Source organism: Vigna radiata, chromosome 2 (genome assembly GCF_000741045.1).
Source record: "Vigna radiata var. radiata cultivar VC1973A chromosome 2, Vradiata_ver6, whole genome shotgun sequence".
In the NCBI taxonomy this organism is placed as follows: Eukaryota; Viridiplantae; Streptophyta; class Magnoliopsida; order Fabales; family Fabaceae; genus Vigna; species Vigna radiata.
Genome location: NC_028352.1, coordinates 15,916,308 through 15,932,526, shown reverse-complemented (window position 1 = coordinate 15,932,526; position 16,219 = coordinate 15,916,308). Strand labels below are relative to the sequence as shown.

Below are 16,219 nucleotides of genomic sequence, written 5' to 3'. Positions count from 1 at the left end.
CCATTGCTTTCAATCTTTAGTTGATGCTTACGGTGATGAAGACAAGCTTCTGTGAGGATCATATTTGGAATGAAGACAAGCTTTTGCAAGACTATGATGACAAAATCCATGCACAATGTTTCTTTTTATTAAGGAAGTCACCATTTTGTCCAGATAACTGGATATACAGAGGTACAATCCGCCTCAACTTGAAGATAACTGGATATACAGAGGAAACAAATCAAGATTTTGCCTAACACTTTCAACAAATGGCCAGAAGAAAAGACTACCTTCCAAGTTCTAGATACGCTTGAGCCCTGTTACTATAGTACATTGCATTATCACTACCGAGTTTGATAGCTTCTGTATAAAATCCAATGGCTTCCTGCTACTGCCTATCTTTATATGCTTGATTTGCCTGACATTAGTAGCAAAACAATACAGAATTGAGGATTTAGCTGAAAATAATTGCAATACTTAGAATTAAACATCACAAATTACCATATTTGATTTAATAAAGAATAAAAAAATTTCTCCTAAATGGACTAAAGTTTAAATTATATAAGTCCACCTCCATTATAAGAATAGATAGTTAAACCTAAAACGAAGGATAATGTAGGGGACTGCAAATGCAGAATTATAGCGTCCCAAACTAGGTAACCAATACATTGCACATGCTTTATAGTTCTATGAACTTACTCTAGCTCGCTTCCAGTTATTATACTCTTGAAAACAACTACTCTCACTTGCTACCATCAAAACTAATAAAATTTACCACCATTACTATCAAGAGGACTTCGACAAAAGAACAGTCAAGATGGTTCCTAAAATGAGCATCTTCCTAAGTTCGGGTTCTACGGGAAGCATTGTCAATTTGTGCCCTGAAAATTAATAATCCAAACAATAGTAACTCTATAATAAATCAAGATAACACTTTGAAAGTTAGAAGAATATTCTTTTCCTTGACAGTGGAAGAAGAAATAAAGACCATGGTGCAATACTTCTTTTACCAAAAACTGTCATATTTTCATTCCCGTCTAAGGCCCAAATAATCTTCAAATATTCAATAGCATTTTCAACCTGCAGAATAAAATTAATTGATTACATAATAAATTGAGTAAAAAATACAGATGCAGGATGCAGAATGTTATAAGTCCTACACATACAATTCATTGAAATAATTACATCTTGAATGTTGAACTGACTGATATGTTTGTGAAACTGCTCTGCAATTGTTAATTTTACTGGATGACAGTATAAATCTGTGAATTGGCATGGTGATGAATCTTATCTGCTTTGAATTGAGTTGCTAACTGAAATTGAATGTAATATTATTAAATTGATTATGAAATGAATCAATATCCCAAGGCGTTCCTTCCCTTTGTTTATCAATGTTCATTCATCAGCTAAGTTGGAAACACCAAAACTGTGACAATGGTTTCGAATGAAATCGGTTTTTCCTTTAACAAGACAGTAAGCAATGTCGGAGTTGACAGTTGGAGAAGTAGCCCTGTTTCCTTTCAGCCACTGCCGCTCTGATAGGTAAGAGCGCAAGTTGTCCCTGCCATGGCCTCAGGCACATCCCTGATGACCTTTGCATCTTTTGGAACCCATCGTTTTTCATGCCACTAATTCTGCCACCCCTCATTCTCCCCCAAAACCAAGCACCAATATAATGAAAAAGGGAAAGTGAACGTGGATCTCTGAATCCTTTCCTCACCAACCAACACGAAACCTTGACCATGTCAAAAATCAACTCTTCTTCCCATTCCCACCCGAAACCTGAACGCCGTCAACCTTGGCCTGAATCAAACTCCTAGCCTGATACAGGGTCACAACATTCACACCAACCATATCAAGTTCAACCTCTCCTTATCATTATCCCTCATCCCAATTCACACATCATACCATCACACTCAACCACCACAACGGAAATCCAAACCTCCCTCATTCGCTCTTGGAGCATTCGAGTCGCCGATAATGTTCCAATATTTCATTTTTTTCTATCCAAAACCTGAAACAAAGAAAACCATTTCCCCATCACCAATATAGCAATCAAAGAAAGGTAGAAGAAAAGGTAAACGAGTTGAGGCAGGCGGCGGGCGCGGTGACGGAAGTGTAGAAGCAGGGCATTGCCGCTGTTGTTGGTGCGTCGGCGTTAGGCTTCTGCGGCCAAGGCTTCGAACTCTCACGCGACAGGGTTGCGCGATTCCGGGTGTGTTGATACGAGGCGTTTCTGTGGCGGCGGCTCGTGACGGCGGTGGCGGCGAGACGGCGGCAAACAACGTCAAGGGGAGAAACTCCAACCCTAGCCTAGCGCGAACACAGGAGGAGAGGGGGAGCATTGTCGCCGGTGGTGGCTTCAGGGAGGAATTGCCGGCGATTTGTGAGCGGCGCTGGCTACGGTGATCGGTCTAGGCGTGAGTGAATGCCAGGGGCGATGGCGTGCGTGGGCTTGAGAAAGGCGCACCCTGAGAGGGAGATGCAGTGAGGATGCGTGGCCGGCCATGGTTCCGGTGGCGGCTGCCGTCGCCGGTGATAGTTTGAACGGAGCTGGATGGGTGCGGTGGCTGATCGGGATATGGTAGTGTGCGGCCTCAACCCTTGGCTGGTACGAGAGAAGGGGATTTGAGTCCCTGGGTGCTTGAGACGAGAGAGTGGGAAATGAAGGAAAAGGATTCGACCCCTAGAAAGTTTCTAGGTCAGAAGGGAGAGTTTTGGGCTTGGGGTGCCAGGCCCAACGAAAATAAATATAATAAAACCAAAAATAAAAAAACAATTTGCTATAAGTTTTTGGGTAACAGAGGAGGAAATAAGATGATGAGTTTTTGAATTTATTAGGTTTCCTTTTAATATCAAGATTGATATAAATAATATATTATACTATATTCATTTCGTTTTTTTGTGATCTTTGTATAGAATATAAATATATATCTTTTACTTACCTTTGCATATTGTATAAATAATATATATAACTTTTATATGACTGTTTAGAAACTTTAACATTAATATATCTTTTACATTCTTTTGTATATTATATAATACATATAAGGTTTAATACCTATTTTGGTCCCTCTTTTGAGAGAGTTTGTTCAAAGTGATCCTTTCTTTTTTCAAAAGTTCACTTTAGTCCTAGTTTTCGCAAAAACTGTTCAAGTAGGTCCTTTTTGTTAACACCGTTAACTTGACTAACCGCAGAGCTGCAAGGTATGTAATGTTTGATGGTGTGGCTGCCAGGTGTGTAATGTTTGATGATGTGGCATTGTAACTTGTTTTAAAAATATATATATATATATATATATATATATATATATATATATATATATATATATATATATATATATATATATATATATATATATAATTGTGAAGTGTGAATTAATATAATTAGGATAAAATAAAAAAATGAATTTGGGATAATTGTTACATTCCTGATTAGGAATCTGTTAAAGATTAATACGTTAACTTCTGTATTTGGTAAATTCTAATTACCTTCTTAATTCTAATTATTTAATTCAATTAGATTCATCTATTTACCCTAATTAGCTTTCAAAAGCTTATTCACTCTTAATAAATTTAATCAGAAAGTTTTCTCTTCTTCTTTCACTTAATCTGGAACTTTTCCAAAGCATAGCTTCTTCTTCTCTCTGATAAACCCAATTATGGGCTGTCTTTATAGTCTCGCGAAACCCAGGGAGACTTCTTCCCTTTCTTTCTCTGTGTTCTTACTAGGGTCTTTGGGGGTGACGACAACGGCGTCTTCATTTTCTCCAATTGGTTCGCGGTGACGCGTTAGTCGTTCTTCTTCTTCTCGGTTCAGGTTTGCCTCACACAGGGAAGGGAGACATTTTTGTCAGCAGGCACGTCTTCGCCTCCGTGGCACGACGATCCTCGTTCGCGGGTGTGGCAACAGTGACGCCTTCGCGAAATTTCGAACTCCGGCGACGTTGAAGCATAGGGTTTTGTTCTCGCTGTTGGCGCGTCTTGCAATTTAGGGTTTTGATTTGGGGCTTTTACGGGAAATCTTCTTCTTTCCAAATTCATTATGGTTCTTCGGTGCAGGGAAAACATCAATTCCATTCAAAATGTCAATCTTGGGGGTTTTGTCGAAATTGAGTTTTCTGAAATTGAAACCATGAATCAGTACTGTAACAATTAATTTGAAACCTGGGCATTTTACATCGTTCCAAAGATAGAACTTCCTTAACCTCGTAACTTACTAATAATTTGAAACCTGGGCAAAACTCAGATTGAAGGTATGAACCCTAAGTTGCCCAGATTTTCCCAATCTGCAACGCAATTCCTAATTCATTTTCTAATTTAATCCTAATTCATTTTTTAATTTAACCCTAATAACATTAATTTACACGTCACAATAATTTATTTATTTTAAAACACATAACAATGCCACATCATCACATGTTAGACACCTGGCAGCTCTGCCGTTAGTGAACTTAACGTCATTAGCAAAAAGGACTACTTTGAACAGTTTTTGCAAAAAATAGGACTTAAGTGAACTTTTGAAAAAAGAAGGAATCACTTTGAACAAACCCTCCCAAAAGAGGGACCAAAATAGATATTAAACCTATATATAACTTCTATATAAGTGATTATATTACATATATTATATAATTATATTTATGTATAGAAACTTAACAGGATTAAGTTATATTTATTATTATATTATATATATATATATATATATATATATATATATATATATAAATATAATTAGAAGCAGAGATTGTGTGATTTTAATTTCTATTAATATAATATAGTATAGAAAAGAGAATAAAGTTTTATTTTGAGTGAAGTTTGGTTGTGAGTTTATAAGTTAGAAAAAAAAATATAATTAAATAAAGGAATGGTCGTGGGTTTAATGTAAATATGTTTTAGTTTTTTTTATCTATTATTTTATATAGGGAAGGTTATGTATAGGAGAGAAACTTTTTATTTGGATTGGAATTTTGAAAATTTTAATAGGATGGGGTCATTTGATTTTAAGGAAATTAAAAGTGAAGGTGCAGGGGAGAAGTTCCAGTATTTTCTTGGTTTGATAATTTCAAAAGTGTAGAGATTTGTATTACTACTTATAGGTCCCATCGATGGTAGATTGAGAAGGGTATATCTTTTGTTTAAGGGAGTTTTACGTGAAAAGTTGCATAGGTAATGGAATACAAGAGGAGTAATTGTATTGCCTTCTTGGGTTTTCTTATGAATAATGTTACACTTCAGGGTTGAAGTCTACGAAGGATTGGTTAACTTATTCTTTTGATTAAATAATTACTTTGAATTTTAGAACTTTAACATGTGTGTTGATTATAATCCAAAGNATAGGAGTTNGAAAGTAAAGAGGTATGNTTTCCAGGTTGTTCATGGTATGTTTCAAAGTACATTATAATTCAAGTTAGTAAGTGTGATTCAAAGTGTCGAATCTCTTGGTGAGATTCTTAGTGTTTTAAAATGAAAGTAGGGACTTAGCCTTGGGAGTCATTCTGACGCTTCAATGGTCAATCAAATTCACTTAGAGAGGTTGAACCATGTGGTGAGAAGTAGCAGGAGGTCCTTAGTCTTGGGGGCTCCCAGTATGCCTCAAGGCGCGGAACGGACTAACCTCGTGAGTATGGAAGGGTAGGGAACCCAAGTTTCATAAGTCACCACGGGTGCAAGACTCGCCATAGCCCGACTATCATTTTAAAGTCCGGACGAGTCAAGTCTAGAATGAACATTGCTTATGTTGGATTTCTTACTATTTTGATCTAAGTTCACTCTTGTATGATTATATGTTTAATCTGATACATTTTTTTTATATATAATTAGCTCACCCTTGCATTGCTTGTGTTGTGCCATGTTTGTGTGTGCTTTCCTGTTGCGATGATCATCCATTTTGGATGTGAGCAGAGAAGAATGAGGTCTCCCTAGAGAACGTCTTGGAAGGAAATGAAGATGTTGCTGCTTAGACTCTTTAGGATTTCTGGGCCTGTTGAGCCCTTTTGGAACACTTTTAAATTTATGTCATTTTGAGATACTCTAGCACTTTAAGTTTCAAAGTCTTACTAAATTTGTGGATGACTGTAATCTTCATACTTTAATTACTCTAACTGCTTTCTAGTATTGTATGTGGTGACGTCTTATTTTATATGCATGACGTATATAATGGGGATGTCACAGGAAACATGATAAAAGAAAGAAAGTTTTGAAAATTTGGAAAAGAGGGAATCTGATTTACGGAGGGAGGGATGAAAAATTGGGGAAATTTTGAGGGAAGGAGAAAAGTTAGAAAACTGAAAATTGTAGTTTAATTTGGGAAGGTGAAAAACCTCTTCAAAAACAAATAAAACCTTTGCTAGCATGGACGCTTACATAATTACTTTTAATCATTTTTAATATAATTAATTCGTGGAGGGTTTTTATAACTCCCGCAGTATAATCTCCGCAAAATAACAAATTTTTTGTAGTGTTAACGTCATGACTGTTTATGGACAACAGGTCTATCAGGGATGAAGAAAGATATATTTGAGCAATTTCATATGTTTCAAAATCAATGATAAACATCATATTTTATTCTTTTTTATTCAATTAACCGATTTTATCAAATAATGTTTATTTTTTTTATATTTTTTTAATTTTTCGTAAGAAATATTTCATAGATTCACTAACAAGCAAAATAACATTACTACAAAAAAAAAATACATAAATAGCATTTTTTTTCATATATAGCGTTTTTTAAGAGATGTCTATATATGGGCTATGTATTAATAGATAGCATTATCTATATCAGCTACCAATAGATAACGATGGCATACTTTTTCAGTCGAATGCTCCTGGGCAGAAGATTACATAGACTATGCCTTTTCTTCGAAAGAGCCATCACAGCTTATGAAAGAGCAGCTTGGAAATGGCTAATTAGTTTAAGGTACTGACCAACTGAGACGGAGAGAGCCCTTTTTCAGTGTTGTCGGAATAAGTGTTTTCCTCTTCCGGTTTTTGGTTTGCTTGGTATAGTCCCTTCGGTGAGAAAAAGAGGCCGCTTATGTATGCTTCTTCCTGTCCAGCAAGATGTCTTCTGTCGAGAAGGTTATATCTGCACTCTGGACTTTCTTCATTGGTGCTTCCATGTACTCATCTTCGATGCTTTGAACTTCCACCCTGTTGACATGTAGGGCATACTTTGATTTGCTTCCTACTACTAAGCTTTATTCCTATCTACGGTAGCTGACGCAGCAAGACCCGAGGAATCAGATACGNATCTTTTTCAGTCTCTTTCGCTGGGGCAAAGCAAAGTTTTTTTAAATAAGTGTTATCTATTGTCAATCACCAATAAATAATGCTTATTTAAAAAAATGTTATTTATTGGTCTAAATTTTTTTAAAAAAATAATAATTAATTTTAGAATAAAAAAATATAAAATACTTTTTGAATCCATGGGTTCTTTTATACACAAAAAATATAAAATATTGAGAAAAATATATCATAGGTCTAAAAAAGAATGTTTATTAATATGAATAAAAATTATTGGTACAATAATATTTCAAAATATAATCGTTAAGTCATCTAGTACGTGTCATGACATGACATTGCTTTATAAGATAATATATACAACCATAACATATATATCTTATAAGTATTTATAAGCATGTACATCACCATAACATAACCTATAAGAATGTACTAATTACATGTAAACACCAATTTTTTCTAACTTCAATGATTTGACTATCACGATATTGTTGACATCTACAACTAGAAAAATACTACAAGAAAAAAATAATATATAATTAGTTAATTAAATTTTACTACAAAAATGAATTGACTAAGAGAAGAGGAAAAACGAGAGCAAAACATAAACCTTCAATAGTTATTGTTCACGTCCCAAAGAGAATGAGAGAGCTCTTCCAAGATTGGTTGCATGGGTACTAAAACCTACGCAAGGCAAGTTTGTCCCCTTTCTAGGGCCTAAGCCCAAGTCTGGTCCAAAATTACAATAAAAAAATACAAAGAAAAATAAAAGAAAAAACCTAGGGTGGACAATGGTAGATGACGTGGCATCTCTTGAAGTCCAAAATATAATTCCAAAATTGCCCTTAAAATAATAATAAGAATAATTAAGTTTAGAAAATTTAAATTAATTAAAATATGAATTACTGGTCGAATTAAACCCAAATAAAAAAATTGAGAAAATATTAAATAATTAAACACAATTCAACAATTACATATGGTGGAGAAAGATAAGTGAATAGGAGAAAATAATGATTCATCAAAATACTCTTTGGCAAAATTAAGACACAGATCAAGGAACAATTCGAAAGACATCAAGAGAGTGACACAACAAAAGGAAACAAACACAAAAAGACACACAAGTAAACAAACAGATGCACACAATTCTCAATGAATCCTGAAAAAAGAAAAGGAGTAGACAACATCCAATACACAAAGAATCACGTATACCAGATATTCATGAAAATCATCCAAACATTTCAAGACATGAAAAAATAATCAATCAGTTCAAGAGGTGAATTAAAAGTAATAGAACCTCACAAAATGTGTATCTCTCAAGTGTGTATAATAAACAATTTCAACTCAATACACTCAAGAAAGTAAGCAACAAACAGACTTGAATAACTTCTAATATCAACACTCAAAATATATGCATGTATAGGCATCAAACTTTTACAAAATTTTGGATAAATTTCCATAGAATATGAATTGTTAGTATCCATGAATAACATTTCGCGTGGCTAGTATACGTAGCATTGTAAGTGTGTGGACAAGACAAAGAACAATTGTATTAAGAAGTTATTCCTTGTATATAATTGAAGTTCAACAAACACAAAGGAATAACCAACCATTTATTAACTTTAAGAAATCAAATCCCACAACAAACAAAGAATTGTCTCTCTGACAAGAAAACTTATCAATTTTAATACTTTCCACTCCTTATTATATAAACCTAGAAAACATCGAAAACTGAAACCAAACAAGCTCAATTCAAAGCATTTAGCCACAACAATTTAGTGACTAAATACCAAATTTTTTTTACCTTTAACACATATTCTAGAACTATGGCTTTCAGGCAGAGAACACTGACTCTTCGTCCTAACCTTTCTATTCGTCGCGTCTATGAAACTTTTCAGCCATGTTCAGAGATAAAAGATCTACCAGAAGCTTACCTTCTACGTCTTTATCTTCCTGGTTTACAAATCTTACTCTTCTCTTAGTTCATGATTTTTCATTCCTTTAAAATCAACAAATATATTATTTATTATTATACATTTTCATTTCAAGTATGAATTCGAAATAAAACTAAATGCACTAAATTGAATTTTCATTACATTTTAATATTTATTTACGTTGTTAGATATTATATATGGAATAGAAAAACGATTAATGTAAAGTATATAAGGAAGTAACATAAGATTGATTAAGAGTCAATTTTAATCATGATTTAGGTCTATTATATCTTTCGTAATATAATTCTCTATTTCTAGTTTGATGTTTTTTTATTTGAGAAGTGGGATTTTACTACTTTAATATATGTATTAATACATAAAAAAATGAAAAATTGAAAGAAAAGAAAAATAAAGTAAAAGCAGACATTTGTGCAAGTTTTGAATCAATGCAGAAATATTAAAAAAATGTAATTAATTATAACGCTTATTATAAAGGATGAAAATAGTTACTTGGTGAAGAACTGAAGTACTGTAAATGAGAATTTAGTAGGGCATGACAAAAGAACTAATGCATTTATTATGATTGATCATTATATAAAACACAGTATAAAGAGTGGAAGAATCAAATTTAGGTTATATTTAAAGAGTTTTTTTTTTTCTAAAATAGAAAAATAAAAATAAATTTTTTTTAGACAAATTATACAACTCTTTCATATACTTTCTCTATTATTTTTAAATTGGGGATAAACTAATTTTAATTAATTTATAGAAAAAATTATCATTTTATTTTATTTTCTTTTTTTTTCTTCTGAAAATTCTTATAAGGAATTTTGTTTCCACAAACCAAATGTTGATGAAAAAGTATATATATATATATATATTTATTTATTTTCTTTCTTTTCCAAGAAAAGATAGATCATTTTCACTACCATACAAGTTTGATCAACATTCATACGTTGTCCAAGATTGCTAGAAACAATTAGCTTCGTAACAAAACATAAATTAAAAAGAAAACTTTATTTATCAAAGAATTATTTAATGCAATTGCAGAATTAATTCAATTCGTGCAGAACCATTGACTACTATCGTGTAAGCTAATTGACATTTCCCAAGTATATCTCCCACAAAAATATTAGTCTTATATTTTTAGTAATTATTGTTATAGATGATGAATTTTTTGTAACTTTTATAATACACGTTGATTGTACTCCTTACTATTTTTTAGGAAGATATACATTTACTCAATAACGAGGAACGTGTTAAAAATAATATAACAAAAAATGCATTATGGAAGATGCTAATTGATACCATAATTACCAAGTTTATCGTGTAGATGAGTGTCTTTGTTTTTATCACATCTAAGTAACCAAATTTCTTAAATTTCAAGTTATCCAATAGCATGTTTACTTTAAATTTACAACATTAATTATAACACACACAAAAAAAAAAAGTTTCAAGTAATAAGAGTATATAGTTTACATTTATGGTTCAAAATCGTGTTCATTAAAATCAATTTTACCAAAATCTAACTCAAAACGAGAGAAATATTAAATAGAAATCAACCACATTATCCTTGCTAATCTCACTGTTCATTTTTTTCTCTGAAATATACGTACATATATATTTATATGAATAAGTTGGTCATTAAATATGCAATGTGCTTCCCATTTATCCTTTTAAAATATAAAATATCTTAGTAACTAAATACATACAAATTTCTACAACTACAACTACAAATATCTTTAGGGAACATTTGCATGCATGTTTCTTTAGGGATCTATTTGTTTGTTAAATAATGTAAAGCTTTTTAGTCAATGGAAAGCTTAAAGAGAGAGAGCTCATTTTCATAAAATAAAATAAAATAAAATAAAATAAAATAAAATAAAATAAAATTAAATTGTAGAGCCTACACTCTTAGGGATTTTAAAAAATAAGCCTATCACCTAAAGATGTGTATTTTGAAATTGGTTTTATTCTATCTTATAGAAAACCACCTAAATCCACATTTGCCTTCTTGTTTCTATATAATAGAAACCAAATCCCATTTTTATTTCTAGTAACAAAATAAATCTTATTAAATCATATTTAAATTTTGATTTATCAATTTTTTATTAAGTTTACTTAATCAATTTTGTATATTCTTAAACTTTTATTAATTGTATTTTTTATGCTAGCAAAAAATAAAATAATATTTTATTTAGAGAAAATATATCAATTAATTAAAATTAAACCATTTAATTTAATATATGATACTTTTCCCATCAACAAAGACCATAACACTCTTTAACGTGTGATCGTTCTTTACTAAAACTGGTAATAAATTAAGTCATTAATTTCTTAATCAAAGTTGGCATCTAGCAATACTCCTTAATGATCAAATAGTATGAAGTATTTTTTACTTTATAATCAATTAATATATTATTCATTCTATCTTTACAACTCTATGTTAACTCTAGAATATGGTATAGATGTCAAATTCTAATATGTTAGGACATGATGAATGATTTAAAAAACTCTTTTCTCTTACATTCATGATACCTTGGGTCTTTATTTATATAGAGTTCAAACTCATTACCAAGAATTTATGGATTCTTTTTTAATTAATCATTAATTCCAAAAAATTTAATCATATCCAATCATTATTAAACTAACATCATGAAGCATTAGATGTCAAATATCAAAATATAAAAAATAACTTGTTAATTTCCATGATAATCTCCAGTTTAAGAAAATTATATATTTTCAAAATAATTTTCCATTAATAATTCAAATTTAATATTAATTAATAGGAATTTTCTTTCGAGTAAGTTCAATGTTCATATCTCAATATGTATCATTTATACGTGTAATTTAAAAAGTTAGATCTTTTAATCTTTATCTAATAAACACCACTACACATACATTGTTCTATCTGAATTAATGATATCATATCCCTAATAATCCTATAATAAAAAATAATTTAATCTAAAATCATATAAAACTTATTTTTCATTATTATAATCTCTATTATCATAACAAACCTTTAATTTTAATTAAGAACCTTATCATGAATTCAATAAATATGATAATAAAATAAATGAAAGAACTAAATGCAAAGGAAAAGAAGCCAAAGTATACAACTGAATAGAGTCGCTCTCCAACTGACCAAAAATGCTATGTAAATAGTATAGGTTGTCCGATCAAGACATTCTTGGGTAGACCGGTTTACAGGTCGATCAATCTAATCTCGAACAAACTGATTGATCCAATGCGATTAATAAATTCTAAAAGTTACTTAAGACTAATCAGTTAAGTAATCGTATTAATATATGATTGGATTGTAGTTAAGCCAAGTAAAAATATATTACAGGTAGAAACATATATGTATTTTGTATATTTTGTTATTACATTTTCATACTAGTGAAAATTCTTGATGTACTATAGCTATATCATATATTTATACATGTCCATTTAAATCAATGTGATTACCGCCACTTTGTATGTATCAATATTCAACCATGATTATACACAAAATCATTGTGATTTCCTATATATGACGATAGATTCTTTTAACCATCATGGTAAAATTTTAAATTAATTACAAATACTAGTGCAGTTTGGAGAAATGACACCGGTTATTTGGCTGATAGGCACCGGTTCTTGAACCGATGCATATTCAGGCGAGGTAAAAAGTGGTAAACTTTAGGTCTCGATTCAGAACCGGTGCATAAAGTGGCAGGATTTTGCCTCGGTTCATAATCAACCGATGCCGTAACATATTTTATTTTTTTAAATATGTTTTCTCCCTGGAATTTATGCCTCGGTTGAGTGCTAAACCGGTGCAATAGGGGCACTTTTCTGCCTCGGTTGTTGAACGAACCGGTGTCATGGGGGCACTTTTCTGTTTCGGTTTTGGTCTGAACCGGTGCCATAGGGTCTTTTTAAAGTAGTAGTGTTATAACCCTCATCAACACGAATACCGGTATTTAAACATTCAAGACTGTGTTGAGATGCTTCAAACTTGTGTTTCTCAAAGTCTTTCATATTTTATCCTTTTCCTTTTTATTTCGTTTTCATGAAATATCAACATATTTCTATAGACTTTTAAAGTGCATCACCCAAACAACGAATTTGAACTTTATTTATCCCAGAAGTTATACCAAGAGCTAGAGGGAAATTCAAAGTTAACTCATCATGCCATAATATTAATTCAGCAGTCAAAAAAGAATCAATTGTTTCTTCAGCAATCCATTCTCATCAAATCTTGAATAGTTAGTTATATATAACCCTTCAATCAATAAGCTCAAACAAAAAAACAAACAAAAAGCAATTGATGGAATTGCAATCAAACCTAACTATGAGAATTTGGCAGCCAAAATTAGAAACAGAGGAGACACCAGAATCACATTCCCTGCTTGTTCATCTTCCTGGTTTGTATGGCTAATTTAAATCATCATACACAAAAACCATGTTTTTCTTTTTCTTTTTTGCTTTCGTTTTTTCTCTAAATTACCTTTAAAAAAAACAAGTATGTATCAACTATCATTTTTCATATGCTATGTAACCCTAACGAACTTGTTTATCAACATTTTATAAGAGAGAGAAATAAGAAAAATAGCTAAGTTTAACTTTTTTTACAAATTAAATTTATTTTATTTATAAATTAATTTTTAAAACGTTTCTTTTTTCATATAAATTAGACTTGCTTCATTTTCTCATCACTTTTTTTCTTTTTTTTTTTATCTTAGAAGTATTTATGGATCAAATAGTAAAAAAGTTATCTTTGTAACAGTGTGGAGCAGATACCTTTGTGCAATAAATTTTATCAAAAGTCATGGATTTTATTAAACTTTTAGAAAAAAATCTCTACAGGAAAATTTGTTCATGTAATATTAGATCAGATATTCTAACTGTTATTTTGTTCCCCTTGACTTGCTCATGAATTTCTTTGCTTTTCATGTAGGTTATGCAGAGGATGATATAGGTGCTGAATTTGAGTATGACTATAGAAGAAGAGTTAGGGTTTTTGGTAGACGATCACTTGGAGATAACAGATCAATCCGCTTCAACATTGCATATGCAGTTCCTATGAATTGTGACGTGAACAAGCTAAAGGGTGTGTTCCAAGGAGAAATTTTTAGCATTATAATGCCAAAGGTAACCATACCAAGGGAAGTGCAAGATGACATAATGAAAACCTGTGAGGCTTTAACTTTACCAAAAAGTGATTCTGTGCCTCAAAAGGGTGAAGAAGGAGTTTCACAAGATGCCAAGAATCAAAGAGAAGTGAGTTTTGAAAGCAGTGAAAAGAGAAGGGTTGAAAGGAAAGAAACAAAGGATGAAAGTGAGAATGGTTCTGCATCAGGAAAACCACCCCAGAAAGGAAAAAATGAAGGTGTCATGGATGAGACAAGTTCCATCAGAAGGAGTAAGCTTGGTGATATTGAATGTAAAATTGGTGAGAGAAAGGGCAAAGAAAAAGTGGAAATGAATAGTAAAATTGGTGATGTTGGATCAGCAGAAAGGATTAGGATAAAGGAGGTGGCTGCTACTGCTTCACAAGCTGTGAGAAGTTTGATAAAAGGGTTCAATGAAGAAGATAAGCATCTGCTACTGTATACTAGTGTAACGGTTCTAGTGTTGGCTCTAGGGGTTTATACCTCTTACAAGCTTCGTTCTTTAGCTAAATAAATCTATCTTTCATATATGATTTTGGCATATACACCTATATTTAAAGTCATTTTATAATTATATATTTTCTCTTTCTCACTAACACAAACAACTAGCTAGTAAAACAAACATACCAAGTTTTATAATATAGTTGAAGAGTTATTTTAACTAAAATTTAAATAAATTATAATATATAAATAAATACAAAATTTATCTTATATTATTATTGACTTTTGATAATGTTAGTATTGTAACATCTATCATAGAGTAAAACTATTACGACATTTGATAGTTGATAGCGACAGAGATAACGAGCTACAAAAGTTCTAGCAACGAGAGAAAGAAATAAAAAACGCAAAGAGAAATATAATAATCACTCAAAATTTCCCTATTTTAGAGAAAAAACAAAGGAGAAGGATGACGATTCTATGAAAAATGATGTCATTTTTAAAAGATTTCTACTTTTAACAGTCATCATTTGTTAAAAAATTTTATTTTTAATTATAGTCTTACATAAACCGTTGTCACTTCTGAAAAAACAATTGACTTCAACTATAGTTTCACGCTAAACATGGTATAAAAAGTTGCGTTTATTTAAAAATTCTACTCTATTTTTCTCATTATCATAGTTTCAAAACCATTGTTAAAATGAACCATGAATAACAAATTTTACACAAATATATTAAAATTAAAATTTAATATGAAAACATAATGTTATATGTATGGATGTTATTTTTTATTTTTTATAACAAAAAACATTTATTATTATAATTATTAAAATAAAAATATAATTAAATTAATTTTTATTAAAAATAATTATAAAAATAAATAATTTTATATTTTTATTTTAGATATGCATAAGTATTTTTATATGAATAGTTATTTAAGTTTTAAAATAACAGTTATTAGAAAAATAAAAAATAAAAACAAAAATTGTGTCCTCTCGGTTAATGATACAAATAAAAATAACATGAAATTCATGTCAATAGTTTCAAGCCAATTTAATCTCAAAATGAAGTTAAAGCTTCACAAAAGAAAATTAAAAATAAATTAAAAACTTATTTAATTGATGTAAAAAATTTGTGTATGTTAAAGTATAATTTCTCTTATTTTATTTACTACACATGCATACTTAATCAAGATACTTAATCAAGAACAACGCTGTGACGAAATCTTTTTCAACAAGGCACCAAGACTCTATACCATCTTGTGAAAATGATTAAATAATCAGTTTAAAACCTATATTCATATCTTATTACAAAACTACAGTCTTTAAATCTAAGAAACTTCAAATAAATCTCTGAATTATATTTAAGATTTGAATTAGTTTCCCCATTCCTTTAACATTTTATAGAAAAAGAAAAAAAAAATTAACCAACTTTTCTAAAAATTAAAATCAATGTACACATCAATAGGTGATT

At 30.8% G+C, this 16,219-nt stretch overlaps 1 protein-coding gene and 1 long non-coding RNA gene across 4 annotated transcripts; one reads left to right on the top strand and one right to left on the bottom strand.

Moving 5' to 3' along the window:
- Positions 1–6: 6 nt before the first annotated feature.
- Positions 7–2,764, bottom strand: LOC106756557. Of its 3 annotated transcripts, none has more exons than XR_002667195.1 (3): positions 755–2,764; positions 270–397; positions 7–198 (listed from the first exon to the last, which is right to left on the bottom strand). It is a non-coding gene; the product is annotated as an uncharacterized LOC106756557 (long non-coding RNA). The 3 variants fall into 3 exon arrangements; XR_001375483.2 differs by having other exon boundaries at positions 270–1,059; positions 1,146–2,764; XR_001375484.2 differs by having other exon boundaries at positions 270–1,059; positions 1,165–2,764.
- Positions 2,765–9,041: 6,277 nt separating this feature from the next.
- LOC106752647 (inactive protein RESTRICTED TEV MOVEMENT 2-like) lies at positions 9,042–14,819 on the top strand. Its single transcript, XM_014634367.1, has 2 exons — positions 9,042–9,171; positions 14,092–14,819. The coding sequence occupies exons 1-2, from the start codon at positions 9,042–9,044 to the stop codon at positions 14,817–14,819; spliced, it is 858 nt and encodes a 285-aa protein (XP_014489853.1).
- Positions 14,820–16,219: the final 1,400 nt, after the last annotated feature.

Coding starts and splice junctions, on each gene's coding strand:
- LOC106752647 (XM_014634367.1), top strand. CDS start 9,042: ATGGCTTTCAGGCAGAGAACACTGACTCTTCGTCCTAACCTTTCTATT. Junction 9,172..14,091: donor TCTACGTCTTTATCTTCCTG/GTTTACAAATCT, acceptor CTTTTCATGTAG/GTTATGCAGAGGATGATATA.